Source organism: Uranotaenia lowii, chromosome 3, assembly GCF_029784155.1.
Source record: "Uranotaenia lowii strain MFRU-FL chromosome 3, ASM2978415v1, whole genome shotgun sequence".
Taxonomy (NCBI): Eukaryota; Metazoa; Arthropoda; class Insecta; order Diptera; family Culicidae; genus Uranotaenia; species Uranotaenia lowii.
In genome coordinates this window covers 345,793,674-345,813,437 of record NC_073693.1, presented here as the reverse complement: position 1 = coordinate 345,813,437, position 19,764 = coordinate 345,793,674, and the positions used below count along the sequence as shown (strand labels likewise).

At 36.5% G+C, this 19,764-nt stretch overlaps 1 protein-coding gene across 1 annotated transcript; it reads right to left on the bottom strand.

Moving 5' to 3' along the window:
* Positions 1-261: 261 nt before the first annotated feature.
* Positions 262-13,058, bottom strand: LOC129758213 (tetra-peptide repeat homeobox protein 1-like). Its single transcript, XM_055755675.1, has 3 exons — positions 13,022-13,058; positions 12,527-12,930; positions 262-1,484 (listed from the first exon to the last, which is right to left on the bottom strand). Exons 1-3 carry the CDS (start codon positions 13,040-13,042, stop codon positions 1,046-1,048), a joined length of 864 nt encoding a protein of 287 aa, XP_055611650.1. The 5' UTR covers positions 13,043-13,058; the 3' UTR covers positions 262-1,045.
* Positions 13,059-19,764: the final 6,706 nt, after the last annotated feature.

The window sequence follows — 19,764 nt, the reverse complement described above, 5'->3', positions numbered from 1 at the left end:
GGTGAAGCGCTGTCTTCGCCAAAAAAGTGAAATTGACAAGCATTTTTAAAATTGCTTTAAAAACAGTCCATATTTTCAAGCACGATCCTCTTAAGAACGCAGAACAACACGCGAGAAAAATTTAGCAACTTCCCGTTAACCGAACTTGAGAAATTTTCAATTTCGATTAATAGTGTCAAACCTAATGAAGAATGGGTACGATGGATGAGAGTTCAGAAGATATTAAGAGAGAAAAGGAATAACAACAATCAACTTGTCTGCTTTGCTGATTTATTTTACTTTATATTTTTTTCTTTGAGTGTATATATTTTAAGTCCACTTTCGATGTCTGGTCGACTCGTGGTGACACTTTTGGTGCTTCAATAATGAGTAACACTACAAGCTTAAATTCTACATGCACACACAGGTACTTTAAGGGTGGTTGCGCATACTATTCTCGTGCTTGCGCCCACGCGGGCTTATAATTCCATTCCATAGTTATGATAAAGTTGCTTCAAGCTTACATTAACAACAAGAAAACGAGGTGAAAACAACATTAAAAACTAAGCACAAACTACGACGGCGGGAAGACAAATTCTCGTGACGCGATGCTTCGAAGCTTCGCTTGGCAGGGCAAAATCGTTGAAGATCCACCACCATCGCAATGGCTTGAGAGGCCAATCTTTGGAGAAGACCTAGTTTTTCCTCAGATGGTCAATCGCCGTCAGGTGCCAGCCCAGGTCGGTCTGGTTTGTCATCGTCATGATGCAATAATTTGCGATGCGCGCGCACTCGCTCAACTTGCAATGACATCTTTAGCGGGGCAGAAATGGAATTTTCTTCTAAGTATATTTACTAGGTATTGGTATCTATTATGTGACTTAGCTTAGCATCTCCTCCTCCTCCTTCTCCCTTAGAAAAAGGCATGCGTTTTCGTAATCGCGGAATCTATGGCTTCATGCGTTTTATGTCTTCCATTATAGGTATACGACAATCGGCATCAGGCAGTCAGGTGTCTTATCGGACTAGGTTTTCTTGGTAGATTGGTTGCCAAAAAAATCACGAATCAGTTGTTGGTAGCGGCACGTTTGGAGAGGAACTTGTGGAAGCCTCCATAGCCGAAGCCACCAGCAGCCGGTCCAAGAACTCCACCGGTGATCAGCCCGCCTCCAATGAGTCCGCCCCCACCGATGATGGGTCCAACGGAACTGACCCCACCCAGGCCGTAAGGTCCACCGGGTCCAGCGGGAATCAGACCGGGGCCAGCCGGAAGTAGACCAGGTCCAGGAAGTAGAGCAGGGCCCACAGGCAGGGCTGGTCCAGCGGCGGCAATTGCTGGGCCAGGCAGGAATGCTGGTCCGGCTGGAAGAAGTGGTGGTCCCACGGCGATGGCTGGTCCGGGAGCTGGAACTGGAACCGGGACAGGCTGAGGCACTGGAATGGGCTGTGGCACAGGCACTGGTTGTGGGTACGGGACAGGTTGATGCACCGGCACCGGGACGGTTCTAGAAATGAAACGAAAACGAAAGTATGTTGAACAGGTTTGCAAATTTCACTAAATTTACTGTGATGATTTCGAGTTTTAAGACGGGATAAATATTATTCTCGTGAGGAAACGTTTTTGACAAGTTTAAGAAGTGCCTTCTTACCATGAATTCGAAACAATCCAGGATCATCATGAAACTCAATGAAAGATAATATTTTTGGTACCATAAACATAGAAGGTTTCTCTACTATCACTGGCAAACTAGCCCGCAAATTCCAACTTTTAAATCTTATATGATCGGGATTCGACCAGATCGAACTGAACGCCATCAGCAGTTTTCCGAGACACTTATGTTTATCGTACTAATATTTTCAACTTTGGACAAAATCTGTAAAACTTATCAACTAGAACCAATAGTTTTTAACCCAAGGAACACATCCCAGTGAATCAATTTACTTATTATAGTCTCGAAAACGAATTACATGAGTTTCTAAATCTGCAGTTTAAAAAATTTCTCATGGCGTTCAGTTCGGTCTGGTCGAAGCCAGGCCATATATAAAACGGCTTGCTTGTATGTCTATATGTCTTTAATGGACGCGGAAACTACTGAACAGATTGACGTAAAATTTGTATAAATAAGTTTTTGGGACCGGGAATTGTCCCTACAAAGTTTGAAGGCACTTACCCTCCTAGAAAAGGGGGCCACCCTACAAATTTTGGGAAAAATTAAGTAAAACTAGGGTGATTTGTAGAAAAATTTCAACAAAATTAGTATGTACATTAGACTGAGTCGATTTGGGGTCATTTTTGAATTTTTCAAACCCTGGGGTCTTAAATGCTTTGTTTTGGTTCAAAACTAATCCATGATTTTTTGCAGATTTTTTTAGAAACGTTTACATGAGTAAATTTGAACCTTTAAATTTTGTATAGGAAAATTGAATATTTTGTACTGCAAATTCAACCTCGTTTTATTTCTTCTGTGGAACCGAACCTGCTTATGGTTTTTGTGCCAATTTATAAATGTTCCGTTAAATAACTTCGTCGAAGACCGTAACTTCGTATCATTTTAGGCAAAAAACTTATAAGCTGTTGAACAGGAGTATGTCTTTTGGCATTGATAAACAATAAATTCAATTGACATCACTGCTGGGTGCCACGCGATGTATTGCACTTTTGTTGGAAGTATTGCCCCCGATTGGATGAATATTGAAAATTCTGCTGTAAAAACCGGGGGAAACGGAATAAAAACAGTTCTAGAAGGTTTTAAACACAAGACCAGTTTGATTTTTTTTATCTTTGAACCATTCCGCATTGATCCCATCATGTTACAAATACGGTTGTGAAGCGTTTTATTGACAAAATAAGATTTGTTCACGTTCATTTTCGCAGGAAGTGTAAACCAGGCCTAAGACTGTAACTATAGCAAATCTAAATAAAACATGCTTGCAAATAAAATTATAAAACTCTCGGGAAAAACGACACTGCGTAGAAAATGTGGATACTGAAGAAAAATGGCCTCAAGGGTTCGTTTTTTTTTTTGAGAATTGAGCATTTAAGGGTGTTTTTGAACAAGCAGCGGCTCAGTGTGGTTTTTGGAATACTGTATTTTAAAGGCGTTGTGGCTTTTATGGCCTATAAGAGATGCTTTTTGAACGACATTTGCTCTTACCAACAAGAAACTTATGTTTCTTTTTTACTCGACCTAGAAGTGTTCGTGTTGCCCGTCCTAGAACTTTTTTTTAAAAACGTTCGTTGTTTACGCCCGTCGACCAAAATTTGCTGGTTTTCCTGCAGGTGGTCATTTTTTTATTTAACCCAGCAAACATTTAAGAGGGTATATCGCAGGAACAACAGAATTAATCAAACGAATATACCAGATGAAAAGATTGTATAAAACGTACCAAAATAGCATATAGCTATAAAAGTGGAGGCGATATATCTACAATGACAAGATTTTAACGATTCGATTTCCCCACAAAATGTAAAATATACGATTTGCAGTAATTTGAGTAAAACTGAAAAAAAAAAATTTCCCCGACCGAGATTTGAAATCCAGCCTCCGAGTTGTCTGTCCGGTATCTTACCTCTATGCCAACTCATAAGATGAAATGATTTGCGCTATAGCTCTATATGTGAGATTTTCTGTTCACGAACCGGTCAAAGGAAGAAAGAAGGAAGAATCGCCCATTTATCGTAAATCAGTTTACTCAAATCGTAAATGTTGAATTAGCGTATTCTCAACTATTTGGAGACATATTTACGAATTGACTAAACTGCTATCCGATTCAATTTTTTTTGGGCAAAGCTTCTCGTAAATGAATGATAGAAAATCACTCAATACCAGCTTGTTTACGATGGTTATTGAAATTGTCTTAATATTCGACTTGGATTATCATTTCTATTACGATTTCATGTTAGCTGGGAAATGGTGTTCCGTTTCACGACATAACCTGATGAACAATATTCTTCCAATTCACTCGGTCATGGCAACCGTTCTCAAATTTCTCATCCCACACATCCCCCTTCGCCGTTTTCTGGATTCTGGGTTCGCCGTAGAGATGCGCAAGCTCGTAATTCATCCTTCGTTCTTAATACTCTTCGCACGAATATTTTGAGAGAGCGCAACCCAAGTAACACCGATAGTTTTAATAGACTGTTCAAGCCCCCTATAAACCCAAAACTTTATCTAGTAGCCTGCTATAAAACTTTAAATGTTACTTGGAAAGAGAGGGTGAATGACCACGAAGGTTAAAATCCTCTTTAAATAAATAAAAATAGAATAGTTACTTGGGAAGTCCTCCTTCTTAACACTCGTCGCTCGAATACTCCGAGTGAGCGCAGGTCCTCCTCGAGTAATATCCATGTCTAGTGCCCATAGAGGACAACCGGTCTAATGAACGTTGTGTGCAGATAACAGTTTGTGCGGGGGCTAAATCTTCCCAACCGCAGTTGCTTGTGGAGTCCATAGTAGGCGTGACTTCCACTGATAATTCACCGTCGGATCTGGTGTCATTGTTCGCGGTCCCCAGTGAGCCGAGATAGACAATGTCTTCGATTATCTCCAACTTTTCGCCATCGATCGTCACCTTGTTATTACTGGACAAGCGAGCTCGGTCGGTCTCGGATCCGCAGGCCAGCATGTACTTCGTCTTAGACGTATTAATCATCAACCCAATCCTTCCTGCTTCGCGTTTCAGTTTGCGGTAGATCTCCTCCACCACCGCATATGATCTGCCGACTATATCAATGTCATCGGCAAAGCAGATAAGTTGATTGGATCTGATGAAAATTGTGCCCCGCATTTCGCCCACCGCTCGTCGAATAACATCTTCTAGCGCCACGTTGAACATCATGCAGGATAGATCATCGCCTTGTCGAAGTCCCATGCACGATTCGAATGAACTCGACGATTCACCCGAAATCCGCACACAGCACTGCGTTCCTTCCGTCATTGCCTTGATCAGTCTGATCAGCTTCCCGGAAAAGCCGTTCTCGTCCATAATTTTCCATAGCTCGTCACGGTCGATCGTGTCGTATACAGTAGGGTATTCGACTTGGTATTCGCAGCATTTTTGGAGGATTTGCCGTAGTGTGGATAACTCGTACGCCGTGGACCGTCCCTCCATGAAGTCTGCCTGATGACTTCCAACGTATACGAATCTGTTTACTTTTGGCGTTAGGCGGCGGAGTAGGATTCGGGACAACTTTTTTAAGGGCAGTGATCGTTGCTTTTTTTCTTTTTTGATAGGAGTCTAATCCGTTAGGGTCATTCTTCCTCGGTACCAGTCCAGTTTGTTGCGCTTTTTATAGATAGGGCATATTACCCCCTCCAGGTGGTTAATGCCACTTAAACATTCCACCGTTGAAAACGGTTAAATGTATAAAAATGTTGAGAGTTATGGACAATTTTCTGATATGTGTATGTATGCATGAGAATCCACCAATAATGCCTGATAGGTCTTTCAACCTGAGGCGGTACGTGAAGTCTCGATCGCATTTTCAAATATTGTTCATGCTCAACTCATCAACAATAATAGCAGCACTACCAATGGGGTCCGTTATAACTGGCTTGGCTTGAGACATGTTTGACTCATCTAACTCCCTTCCAACAGTTCGAAACAAATAAAGTCGCGGCATACATAGTACACTTTCTGTGGTTGGTAGTTTAAAAACCTGTAAGATGCTAGCCATCATATCCTCGAAAGATGTACGCTTAGAGTTAAGTGAAGGGAATCTCTTCGAGGAAACATAAAGTTTCATTGAGATCCTGTATGTGTTTGCGTTCGTTTAAAAAAAAAACTTCTCAGAAGTTTCCCGTGTACCTTACTCATGATTCTAAATTTTCCGAGATACTCCGGCTGGCTTGAACCCCTTACCTCTTTACCATTTGAAAAAGATACTTGTCTTTATACCATAAAATTCTTCGGGAGTATTTAAAAGGCCCACGAATCAGTGCTTTATATTTATCTTTTCGCAGCATGCCGAGTATACGATTATAGCAATTGCCTAACAAAGAAAAAACTTATTTTCTATATCAAAACGATATGACCACTAATCACAATAAGACCATCAGTTTTAAAAATAACATTAAGATTACTTGAAATGTTTTAATTGGAATATGGTGCTTATTCTTCAAACTTGATTATAATGTCCCTTCAATTAGAAACATACAAGAACTCAGATGTTGTTGTTCTTCTGTTGGTTTCTGTTCAAACGAACCATTTTCGGTACACATAACCTCAACTATCACGTCGGAGCTTGCGAGATCTGAAGTGGTTACATCTCATCGGCACGGTTTAGTTTTCGGGGTAAAAATTATTTCTACCCACGATAGTCACGAATCACCAAATGCCATCATCAGTTGCACAAAAAAAAAACACTTTCCAAAGCAAACTTTTTGTACGCACGAACCATCCACAAGTACGTTCGAAAACACGGTGTGCCAAAATACGTTATTAAAAAGAAAAAATGACCACCAAAACGGCACTCGGCATTCGAAAGATATAGTATTCAGGCATCCATTCTGAAAATTTGGAAATGTTTCATCGGGCTTTTTTGAAATTAGAGCTATTTTAAATTTTTAAGTCTATTTGCATTAGATTCCCAATGGAGTTTTTCGACCTAATGTTCTACGTCCATCGATTTTTCTGACTACATATTTTATGACAATCACCAAGTTCAATGACTTTATAGAAAATTTCATGCCCGACAACTTTGTCGAAGACTAGAAAAAGATTTGAGTTGATCCTGAAAAGTTATTGGCAATTTTCTAAAACTTTATTAGACTGATTGAATTTTTTCCATGTTACTTAAGTTTTTTTTTCAATGCAGCTTCACTAAGAAGCGAATATCTTTCCAGACGTAGTTTGAATCGTTTTTGGGTCTTCGATAAAGTTGTTTGGGATAGAATTTTCAGCAAAAATGTGTATGTAATAGTAAATGAATGGGTAATAGTCATCATACGAGCAAGATTCTACTGTCACAGATACCTTCGGGAGTTTAACAAAAAGGGAACAGTATTGCAGATCTGAAGGATTAGTTTGAAAGATTGAGAATTGTTGTTTTTTCTTAAATTCGTTCAAAAATTATATTTCGAAATGATAACCATAAAAAATTCAGAATCATAAGTGTGAACTTTAAAAAAACAATTAGTTTCAGGTGAATTTTTTATGATTATAACTTTAAAATATAATTTTTAAATGAATTTAAGAAAAAACAACAACTGCCAAACTTCTAAATTAATCCTTCAGATCTGCAATACGATGTTAGATGAGAAAGATATGAAAGAGATAAACTTGCATGTTTTCAAACGAATCATCCCAAACTTTTGGCCTATACACCATACTAAGGGGTGATCCCAAACTTTTGGACGATAACTTAAGTGTCTAATTTATTAATTTAAAGTACATTATTAAATTTTGCACAAAATTTTTTGAATGTGTTCTGAGAAGTACAGAATAAGGATTCTAATGCAACTCATATTTTGAAATATGGTCGACCCTATTCCGAAATGATCGGCTTTGAATATTGAGTGCGATTTTTCGAAAATGTTCTAACTTTAGGTTAAGATTAAGGTATAAAGCTAAAACATCATATCTGGGCAAAATACCTCCGAAATAGCTATTGTTCATTATCTTTCAAATGAGATCAGAAGATTTCCAATATGCCCTAAGACGGCTTAGATATGAACGATCAAAATTTGCATGTTTTTTGGTGGGTGATCCCAAACATTTGGCCGGCAGTGTATATAAAGTTTGTGAACACATTTTCACTCTGATGCGTCTACCGATGAGATCCAAAACAATGCACTTTTAATAAAGTCAGGCACTATTTTCTAGTCCCTACGTCAACAACAACAAAAAATAACACTAACCCAGCTGTCAAAAGCTGTTCCCTTTTTGTTAAACTCCCGAAGGTATCTGTGACAGTAGAATCTTGCTCGTATGATGACTATTACCCATTCATTTACTATTACATACACATTTTTGCTGAAAATTCTATCCCAAACAACTTTATCGAAGACCCAAAAACGATTCAAACTACGTCTGGAAAGATATTCGCTTCTTAGTGAAGCTGCATTGAAAAAAAACTTAAGTAACATGGAAAAAATTCAATCAGTCTAATAAAGTTTTAGAAAATTGCCAATAACTTTTCAGGATCAACTCAAATCTTTTTCTAGTCTTCGACAAAGTTGTCGGGCATGAAATTTTCTATAAAGTCATTGAACTTGGTGATTGTCATAAAATATGTAGTCAGAAAAATCGATGGACGTAGAACATTAGGTCGAAAAACTCCATTGGGAATCTAATGCAAATAGACTTAAAAATTTAAAATAGCTCTAATTTCAAAAAAGCCCGATGAAACATTTCCAAATTTTCAGAATGGATGCCTGAATACTATATCTTTCGAATGCCGAGTGCCGTTTTGGTGGTCATTTTTTCTTTTTAATGACGTATTTTGGCACACCGTGAAAAACTTCCGGTGATAGGTGTTTCACTAGACATCCGGTCACTCTTTGAACATATTTGCGAATAATTGATCACAATTAATCACAATTAATCACTCAAAAAAAAAAAAAACAAATAAATTTAAAAAACAAAGTAGAGGCCCGAAAAAACGCAAACATTGCCATCAGGACATCGCCTACTAACCTCCACAATTTCTGATTAGAAATAAACGTACGTCAAATAGTGCTTCCTCAAAATTTATGTTTTTTTTAACTGTTATGAAACCTTGTTGCTGAAGATCAACAAATAATCTCAAAAGTAGGTTTGCACTTAGGCAAACATATTCCAATCACTACATGCTAAACATTACAATTTTCGAAATATTGAAAGTTTGTCCGTCTTACCCGACTTTCCCCTACCAAAATGTGGGTAAAACCAAAAAGTTTAATGTATTCTATGGAAATTTCGAAAAATTTATCAAATATCCGAAAGATTACAAGAGCAAAAAACAAATTGTGAAATTTGGGAGTACTATCACCTTTTGAATTTTTTAGGGACGAGCAATCGATTCCAGGTATCAAATTCAGGTTCAGGGGTCGGCAAATGTTGGCGTCCATATAAACTTTTCAATATTTTTGTGATATTAACATCATTATTCATTCGATTGAGATGAAAAACTGTACAGCTAATTCCAATTTTCCAATTTCGTATCAGGGGTCGGCCAAAGGGATCGTCCAGTTAATATGTTGATTCAATGTTAAATAACAATTTACTGTTTTTGCGATATTGACGTTATTATACGTCGGATAGGAAAGAAAATTTGCACACGGGAGTTTTCAGAGACGGGCAATCGATTTCAGATGTCAAATTTTTTGCCAGGAGTCGACAAAAGGGGTCGTTTATATTAGTTGTTCACTGTTTTTGCGATTTGTCATGATTATGCATAAAGTTGAGATGAGAGTTTGCACATGGAAATTTCGAGGGACGAGTTATTTATTTCAGGTTTTAAGTTTTGGGTTGGGGTTGGGCCAAAGGATTCGTCCATATTATTTTTTCACTGTTTTGTTTTTACAATATTGACGTAGTTATGCAACGGGGGTTGGATCGATCAATTGATTTCTGATTTCAATATTTGTACCAAACGACAAAAAAGGGGGTCTCATCCATATCAGCACCAACATGTGAAAAGGGTATAAAAGACAATGTAAACAAAACCCGTTTTCAGTGGATTCAAATAGCCTAATATGAGCTCTACTTAACACAAAAACCGTTTTTAGTTTATCAGTTTTCGTAAGATTTATAATGCAGTTTGAGCAAAGGATCTAAAAAAATGGAATTATCCTCACACAAATAGTTTTATACACCCTTTACTCCACAAAGAAACAAACTGTCTAGATGCAAAGCATTAAAAGGGGAAGAATGTGGAAAGCTGTCCACTCACTCATATAGAGAGAACCATAAGCGTTTGTCAAAAAATAGGGGAAATTTATATCACCATCTCACTCACACATATGAGACATACAGTACAAAGCAAAAGGTGTAGAAAACATTTAGACGAAATTCATACTACAGCCAGGTTCTATAAACAATTGCGTGCTATTTTTCCATGATAATACCCTCGTATCGATAAAATCATATTTAGAATGATCCTACGCACCGTTTTGACCATATAGACTTGGATTGCAAATTTTCAAACGCGTTTTTCTCGAAACGTTATAAATAAACATAGACCCTTTTCAGGTGTTGGTGCTGATATGTTAAGTTAAGTATAGGGTCACAATATCCTGCAACACCATAAAGAATACATTGAGATTAGCGTTCCAAAATGTCAGGGGAAAAGTTATACAGTAGAACCCCGCTTAGCCGAGCTCTTATTATCTGAGCTTCCACGCTATCCGAGCCACCAGGATGATAAAAGACCCATTAAATTGAATTTTAAAATTATGGCTTTCAAAAAGAGTTTAGACGCGTAAATGTCCTTTACAATCATTACTTAAGATTTGTGCGCATTTGATTTGTGTACGTGGCCTTCAAATATGTAGGGAAGAGTGGGGATACTTGATCCTCTTTTCATATTTTCTCCATATCTTTTTGGAAAAATTTAGCAACTCGCACTGTTTTACATTTTCTGACAGCGTGTAACTTCAAGTTTCTATGCTCCTAAAATTAGAACGATACTTGAACCCGTAGATGAACTAGAAGCATTTTCGTGGGAGTAAAAAAATTGCGATATTTATGAAGTTAAGGGAGACTTGATCCTTTATTCAGGAAGCCCTAATCCATGGAAAAAATCAAACGAAACCCCAAGATAGAATGTAAATCGACTATTTTGGTCATATTTGTTCTCATTTCACAATCTATAATTGTCAGAAAAATTCTATAGCTTATTCTCAACTCTTATGACATTGCATACTAACGGGCGCAATTTTTTATAAACAAGAGAAAATCAATTATTTTAGCCCTTTTCTTCAGATAATTGATGGATGAATATTAGCTATTGGATAAATATTAGTAATCTCGTTATCAGCAATGACTACGATCCATTGAGAAGAAGAATACACCGGGATCATTTGTACCCAAAATCAACATTTTAGAAAACTTTTTCTGAAAAAAGTTGGTAGTTTTCCATCGCTTTGAAAATATTGTACTTTGAAGTTCATTTTAAACTCGAAAGCTTAATGTCTAGGAATAAATATTTTTGTTATAATCTTTCCATGTTAGGAACATTTTAAAATGATGAAAAAAGATCTTCAAGTCACATTTTGTGAAATTTTTTAAACAAAGTCCAATAACCCAAAAACTTATTTTGTTGAAATTTTTTGAGCTTCAACCATTGCTGTTTTGTTCCATTCGGCACATTTTTATAGAACATTTGATCTTTGTACGACATTCCAGTTTGGAGATATAGCTAAGGAATCAAGTATCCCCAGGGATCAAGTATCCTAAGTATTACAAAGTATCCCTATAGGGGAGAATGAGAATACTTGATCCCTGGGGATACTTGATTCCTGATTCCTCACCTATATCTCGAAATCTGAATCTCTTACAAATATCAAATGTTCTACAAAAATGTACCAAGTAGAACAAAACAACAATGCTGTTATCTCAATAATGTTGCAAATAGAACAAAACAACAATGCTGTTATTTCAATAAAGTTTGAAAAATTTTATTTTTCGAGTAATTTAACATTGTTGGAAAAATTAGTCAAAATGTGATTTGAAGATCTTTTTTTTATCACTTTAAAATCATGTTAAAATATTTATTCCCATATATCAATCGTTAGGGTATGCCACATTTTGATAGCAATAGTTAATTTGCATTTTTTATAAAAAAAAAATCCAAAATGGGTTCACTTGATCCCTAGAGTCCAAAGAGATCTATTTTTCTTCTGAATGGATCCTGATAATTGGTTTTTACGAAATTTCTAATATTTGTCCAATAACTTATGTTTATTCTGTAAATATCTGTTAAAAAAAACTGGAACTACTGTTTTTAACTAAAAACTAGAAAACTGCGCCTGGAAGTATACAACAAATATAGGGTAGTACACAAAATTTCAGAATTTCTTTGGCTGAAACTTATTAACTGTGAAATGAGAACTAATATGGCGAAACATAGTCAACGAACCTTTTATCTTTGAATTTATCTGGATTTTTGTCTGGGGTCAGGGCACCCTGGATTAAGGATCAAGTCTTCTTCAGTAAAGGATCAAGAAAGGAAGATCAAGTGTCTCCAAATCTTCCTTGCATTTTCAAAGCTCAAGATGTTTAAATAACTTATTGTAAGTTCTCATATCGTAGTTGTTGCACAAGATGAAAAAATATTTCATAAAATGAATGAAATGCGTTAGATTTTCTGATCAAATGTCTTGCAAAAAAGCAAAGTACGCTATGTAAAATTTCACGAAAAGAAGAGTTCGCCCATTTTTTTTATCGAAAAAGGAACCCCACATGTTCTCTTTAAAAGGGTACGTATGGTAGCCCTAAGCTATTATTCCTGTAATGAGTAATGACACTAACGTGTAATTAATTAGATCTTCAGGAAAACGTTTTGGTGATTGCACAGGACGACAAAATCGTTCACTTCCGATTTGATCCTGCTAAGATTGCTTACCTTGTAACAGTAACTGGATACGGCCGTGGCACCGGAACTGCTACCGGTCTATCAACGGGCACATGAACCGGATAGGGCTGCGGCACTGGAACCGAAACCGGAACCGGTTGCGGAACAGGTCGATCAACGGGAACGGGAACATGAACAGGCACCGGGACACTCACATGGCGCGTTACGGGAACGGCAACCGGAGTCGGAACCGGAACCGGAACAGGCTGAGCCACCGTCGAGTGGGTGTGAGTGTGGCGCGTTATCGTCGGAGCGAATGAGATCGTGGGCGGAATCAACGGATAACCATAGCCTATGTCACTGTAGAGAGCCCGCTTGTAGGTCACTTTGGGATGATGATGTGAGAAAAAGAACGCCTGGCTGGACACAACGAAGGCCAGCAACAGGAACAGAACCTTCGAAAGGGATAGATATAACAAATTGTGGTCACTGGAGTAAAATTCTTAAGCACAAGAATCTGTCACTTCAATCCGAAGAATCACTTACTGAACTAAACCGTGGCTTCATGATTAACTGTACGCTGACGACTGTTTAATTGATTAATAAGCACTTACTGTTTTATACCGAAAATAAGATCAGAGGGATAGGTCTCGCTTTCTAAGTATCGGCCAGTTCTCGGCTGGGTTCCAATTTAGAAAATTTTCATCATGTAACCGGCGCGGCGGCTGCGTGGATCCGAATTGGGCCTTTTTGAGTTGGCCAGCAAAACAAAACTATATCAGTCAACCGGTACCGGTGATCGCTGGCCATAATTTCTCCATCTTTCTCCTTTCGCGATGATACTTATGGCAACCGGTCCAGTTGCTGTCGAGAGCATCGATCTCTTGAGTCATTCTACGTAGCACCACAGAGTTGGTCTAGCCCTGTTTCTTGAAACCTTTAGTTGGTGACTTTGTATGGAACACTATATGTAGTTTGAAACGATAAAATTTGTCAATTTCTAGGTTTGAGCTTTCAATACACCTGTGTGCAAAATTTCTCAAAAAAAAAAGAATGGTTTTTTTCTCAACAAAATCGTATAATGTTGCTTATACTGGGTTGTGAAACTGTGTGGTCGACAAAGTACCAGCAAGGAAATGTTTTATCAATGACGGCTCGACGCTTGTCTCGTCAAAATCGAGCGAGCAGCAGTCATAACACTTACCAGCCCAAAATACAAATCTAGATTTGAAAAGGTTCGGTAAGATCTGATTTGAAGGAAAAAAAACCCTAGAAGATAGAACGCTTCTTATGGGGAGTCGACGCAAGGGATAACTAATTTAGTAATTAGGTTCAGTCTCTAGAGGATTCATGATTTTTTGCTTAGCACAAAGGATATGGAAATTGAAAACTTAACAACATGTTGAACCACTAGATTTTCAACTTCATATTTATGGTGAAGTGCCATAAGCAAAATATTTCCATTTTTTAATTGCTGCCAATCAATTATAATTATTTGAATTTTATAGCAGGGAAGGATAAATTTTCTACAATAGGCTCGTCAAATAATGAAGCAAGTTTATTTAAAAATGACTTGTTTGGTAAAACCACTTGGTATTTCTGCATGTATTTCATATATTCAACTTAGCTGATCCATCAAAAAAATTGAAGCCAAAAAATGGATCCCTGCCTGATACAAATTTTATCAAATTTCTGCATATCCTTGATCTCATCCTTACATTCCTTCTCAACCCTTTTCTCAATAGAAACTTTTATTTACAGATTTTAGTTTTTCTAAAATACAAAATTTTTTATGACAAATATCCCTCATCTCAACTCTTCATTTCATTCTCTGCCAAAGCTTTTCAAATCTTAAAATTTTATTTATTTTCTGCATATTCTTCATCCAATCCGAAAATATTCTTCACACAAGCTTTCCCAATCTTTGCTTTCTCTGTCGCTCTGTTTTTTTGTTTACCAGAGTCGGAAAAATCAGAAAACATTCTTAGCAGCAGCTTTCTCATACTGTGCTTTTCTTGTCACTCTGTCTCTGTTTACGAGAGCCGGAATAATTCGATAGGATTCTTGGAAACTGCCTTCCCAACCAGAAGGCCAATTCAAAACGAACAATCAGCAGCAGTAGCCTTAAACATCCAAATATCAAAATAAACAATCAGAAGCAGCAGCCTTAAAAATCTGTACTTCCTTAGCTAATTCCGTTTTTTTTTTCACCGGAAGGCCAATTCGAAGCAGACAATCAGCAGCAGCAGCCTTAAAAATCTGCGCTTATGAAGTCAATTCCGTCTTTTCTCGCCGGGAAGCAAAATCATAACAAACAATCAGCATCAACAGCCTTAAAAATCTGCGCTTTCAAAGCCAATTCCGTCTTTTTCCACCGGAAGGCCAAATCAAAGTAAACAATTAGCAGAAGCTGCCTGAAAATCTGCGCTTAAAGATCTATGCTGTCTTTATCCACCGGAAGGCCAAATCATAACAAACAATCAGCAGCAGCCTTAGCAATCTGCGCTTCTTTAGCAATTTCCGTATTTTTCCACGCACCGGAAAAACCACTAAATGTTGAGTGTTCGAACTCCGCTTTGAATCATCGCAAGGAGGAAAAAATGGTACTTAACTTTAAGTCATAGAATCGAACTATGTTTTGAACCTCTGTCATACTTAATTTTGAGTTTAAAAAAAGGAGCGTGCACCAGTTTCAACTTAACTTTTTGAGCTCGCGGGAATATATATGAACAACTAGAATAAAAGGCACATCAGGCATTTTTTCCCGAAGAACACCACCTTTAAGAGCGCACTTTTTTATATATTTTCGCAAAAAAAAAAAAACTTTGGTTTTCATATGCCCAATGCGTGATTTTTCGAAAAAAATAATAATTTTCCATGGGCAAAGAAAAACTTCGAAACAACAAACTTTCTACAGTCATTTCTTGTCCTAAGCGCTAGCACTCACATCTTAAACTAGAAGCCTAGGAATCTGACATGGTCAGTTTTGAACCAAAAAAATCATCAATCAAACGAAGAACACCAACTTAGGGCCCTTATTTACATCGCACATCAAAATGCCAACGGATTTGTAAGTGCAAAATTTAAATATAGGTATGTCAAAATCTTATCAGCACCTGAACATAACAAAATGCCATATAATATACATAATTGTACACATGTTTGAAAAACTAACTCAAAGTATGAATAGACTACATTTAGGAAGGAAAAAAATCATAAGTCATTAAATTCTGGGAAGTGCAACTGTTTTTAAGTCAGCGATTCTTGGCCATCAAAGATGCTCAAATATATCAAAAATTTGAACATTTTCAGTCCAAAATCTTCCAGAAATCATCCTTTGTTAAAATTTAAGGTTAATATATGAACATGGAACGGACACAACAAATAAGCTCTAGCCCATGCTACTTGAAGAAGCATTCCACTTTCGAAGCCGCTCTCGAAGAATTCTTTCTCTGTTCAGCGTCGAGAGGAACGCTGCTCAAATCCTTTATTTTGCTTTTTAACGATCACACTAAACGACCAGAAACACAAAGAAGAAAGACGGGTTTAACGTTTTGTTAGTAATTTTATCACTTAAATACATAAAATAAAATTTTCTCCGACGAAGGAAAAAAAAAAATCGTGTCCATTGCCGAAAAGTCAAGGCTTACTCCTGTTTGCTGTTCCATCCAAAAATCGAAGCCAAAAAATCGGTCCCTGCTGGATCGATATTTTAAGGTGGTGCTCTCAGATGCTCCTTTTTTTTGCAGGACACGAAAGCTCATCAAATAACAAAACGCCACGTCAGGATCAGGACTATATGGATTTCAAACCATTAGTTTGTCAAGGTATAGGGTAAATGTACCCGACCTTGGCACCTAAGGCATGGTTTACTTTTTTTTTCGACATTCCTACCTTCTTGTTGAGTGCACCATATAACATATGAAGAATTTACTTGTTAACTTGCTTAGAGTTCAACAAAAATATGTTTTCTCTATGGAACTTTCATTAATGTGAGTAAAATGCATGCAAAGTACTCACTGCGGTGCTCCAATTACTTGGCCGCCGTACCAATTGTTTGCCGTTTCGATGATCCGATTCTTGGCCACCAGCAAAGTGCAATAGATCTTTACCAACAATGCTCAATTGACAGTTAAAAGAATCGATGGCTATTCTGAATATAAGGCCACTGACAGAATGACGTCAGCTGAGCGTAAAGTTCTATGCGACGATGGAACACCGGGCTTCACTCATACAACAAAAAGGCTTTTGAAAACATTGATGAAACTTGGTTGAAAGGGAAGCACAAAATAAGCTTTCATTTCAAAAAGTCGGAAGTCCAGAAATTCCGCAATGCGTTTGCGACACATAGGGTTATTTTCACCACCAAACAACTGTCTTCATATTGTGGAGTTTGGCTTCATAAAGTAAGAAATTGAAAAATTCCTTGAATGGTATTTTAAAATTTTGCCCTTTTGAATTTGTTAGCTGAGATTATGAGCTTCTAGCAAGAGCCATCTCGAATGCCCGGGGCGTTGCGCAGTGGTTTGACACGCCAAATAGATGTTAGAATGTAAACCTAGCTAAAACATTTTTTTTTTAATTCGACCCACATAAAATATTTTAAAGAATAATTGGAAAGCAAACGATATTTTCCTGAACTTCCAACTTCTGTTTCCATGAAAAAAATTAGATCAAAAATCCAAAAAATTAAATCTGAGTAGGTATATGGTTCCCAAGCAATAAAAAACGATTCCAAAACTCAATTAATTATCTATTTTATATACTAAAGTCATAAATTGCCATCGATCTAACAATTTTTAGATAAGAAAAACATATTAAGTCTTGTGAGATGCTTAATTTAATTTAGTTTTTTTTTTTATATTTCGAAACACTGTGTTCTGTAGGAGACCACGTGGCTTTTGCTCGGCAGACTGCAATGCAAATGCTGTTCGCACGCATACCAATGTACCTTCGATTCATGGTTCCCAAATAGCGATTTTTGCATTTTCAGGCCAAAACTACCTGTTTAATGAACATGTATTTTTTCCAGCTTCCAACACTGGTGGTGTATTTCGATTGAAGTTGCATGCCAAGAAAAGGGACAAAATTAGTTTTAAATTTTTATTCAAAACCTAAATAAATATTCACTTATTAGTCTTTCTAGTATTTTTTGATTTTTTGCCGAGTTTAACTGTAAGCATGAGTATTTTTTGCAAATTTTTCAAATGAATGTCCGCGTTTGAAATCGCATGTGAATTCATGAGTTGCACTAGAAAGGTGAGTTCATCTGATTTTCATACGGTGATTTCCAACATAATTTCCTCGGATGTAGATCAAAAAAAATTAACTTCTTTATTAAAGTACAAACAATCAAAAAATTCGGTATGCACAGATTTGAAACAAATTATTCTCTTCGCAATGAAAATATATTCAAAATTTTTTAAGCTCAATTTGGACCTGAAAAACATGAAAAGACATGTTGGCATGCCAAGAAAAGGACCATGCCAAAATAGGGCTCACTTACCCTAATCAGTTACAAATGGAGATTTTTGAAAACCTCATACGACAACCTCAACCTAAGCCTTTAATGTTTTATTGAGAGATTTGTGAAAATTAAGGTATAAAATTTAAACCCAACACTAAGCTCAACACTTTTAATTAGATCCTGCGATCAAAAATTGTAGTAGAATTTTGAAATATTTCATATCCAAGCAATAATTGATAAATTATTAGATGAGAATTCGATTGGTCCAAATTCAATTACACAACCGAAATTTTATCTAATTCATTTTCTTGATTTTAAATCCAGTATCCAGTTGGTGATTCCAGATATTAATTTGAGATCCTCATACACAAAGGCACGGGTTTGAAGTTTACATATTCTCTAGAAAATAGAATACGTTCTAGGGGTGAGCAACTTTTTCAATCAACGACTCAACTTTTGTTTTGATTTGTTTTTGCGAGCCACTCATATAGTGAAAACAGTTCGTAGTTTATTAATTTTCAACAATCTTCAATTCAAGAAATGGTTGTAAAATGGCCGGCGGACCGCAGGTTGCTCATCCATGTTCTAGGAAATGAAAACCAGAGTACAGACTGATTTTGAAATATCCGAGATTAATTTAAACTTTTCAATACAATCTCAAGCTAATCTAAAATTAACATTTCATGATCGATTTGATTCAATTATTTTAGCTTGGATTAATTGTATCAATTCAAAAACCATAACCAAAATTGTGTACAACATTCAGATTAGAAATTTATTCTGTTAATTCTGAACCATAGCGCACGCAATTCTGTTGGTACACAATGGTTAAACCTCCGGAATTTTTAATCAGAATTGAGTATTCCTAAGCATCTTATTGTGAATCGGAATAAATTTATCAAAAAAAATTGTTTTCAAATGATTCTTGAAATCAAAAAATTATATTGTAAGAAATTATATTTTAACCTTCCCATGCCGTTCGGGTCAATATGACCCGAAGCGCACATTTAAAATCTCTTTATCATCATTCCAATATACTGAAGAACTATGAGTTTTGACAGACCAAGTATGTTCTATGAAAATAATGATCAAATCAACGTCAAAAAATTGAAATTTGAGTTTTGAAAATCGGTTCATTGCGAAATGAAATACAGCTAAGCAAAGCAAAAAATTGATATCGTTTTTTTAAAGTTAGATTTTTTTCTACCGGAAGATCTGAGATTGCGGTCAATACTTTCATTGGACCCCAACATATCTATACACTGTCGAATAGATGGATTCTTGACGATTTCAAACATCAATGAAACACTTAAATACAGAAAAGCTGTCAAAAGTTATGAGCATTTTAAAAATAAAATTGATTTTTCGGACTTTTTACTTTCTGAACCAGTTTCTGATAACTTGGTAATACATATCGACTTTATTTTAAAATTTTGAGTAATAAGAACAAATTACCTACACAATGAATATAATATCATCAAAATCGGTTAACATTTACAGCCAGGAGAACGAAATCAAACTACAACTCAAATTTCTCCGAAACGGATATTTTGCGAACGGCATGGGAAGGTTAAATTTACATCTTAATATATTTTTTGCTTAAAATTTTTATACCAAATTTCTAAAAATTACTTACGAGGGGAATATGCAAAAATAATCGATTTTGAATAAATGATGTTAAACGACTTCAAACTGTATTTGGTGATTTTTTTTTAAATTTTTAAATACTTTTGTACCTTCCTTTACGTTTGAAAGAAAAATACTAATTTTCGAAAAAATATATGGGTCATTGGATACCATGATAATGCATCGACCCTCTCCG

What these genes read in the sequence shown, in the direction of transcription:
- LOC129758213 (XM_055755675.1), bottom strand. Translation starts at nt 13,042, where the DNA reads ATGAAGCCACGGTTTAGTTCA. An exon ending in TGAAGCCACGGTTTAGTTCA is followed by an intron (nt 12,931 to 13,021) that starts GTAAGTGATTCT and finishes TCCCTTTCGAAG; the next exon opens with GTTCTGTTCCTGTTGCTGGC. An exon ending in TATCCAGTTACTGTTACAAG is followed by an intron (nt 1,485 to 12,526) that starts GTAAGCAATCTT and finishes TTTCATTTCTAG; the next exon opens with AACCGTCCCGGTGCCGGTGC.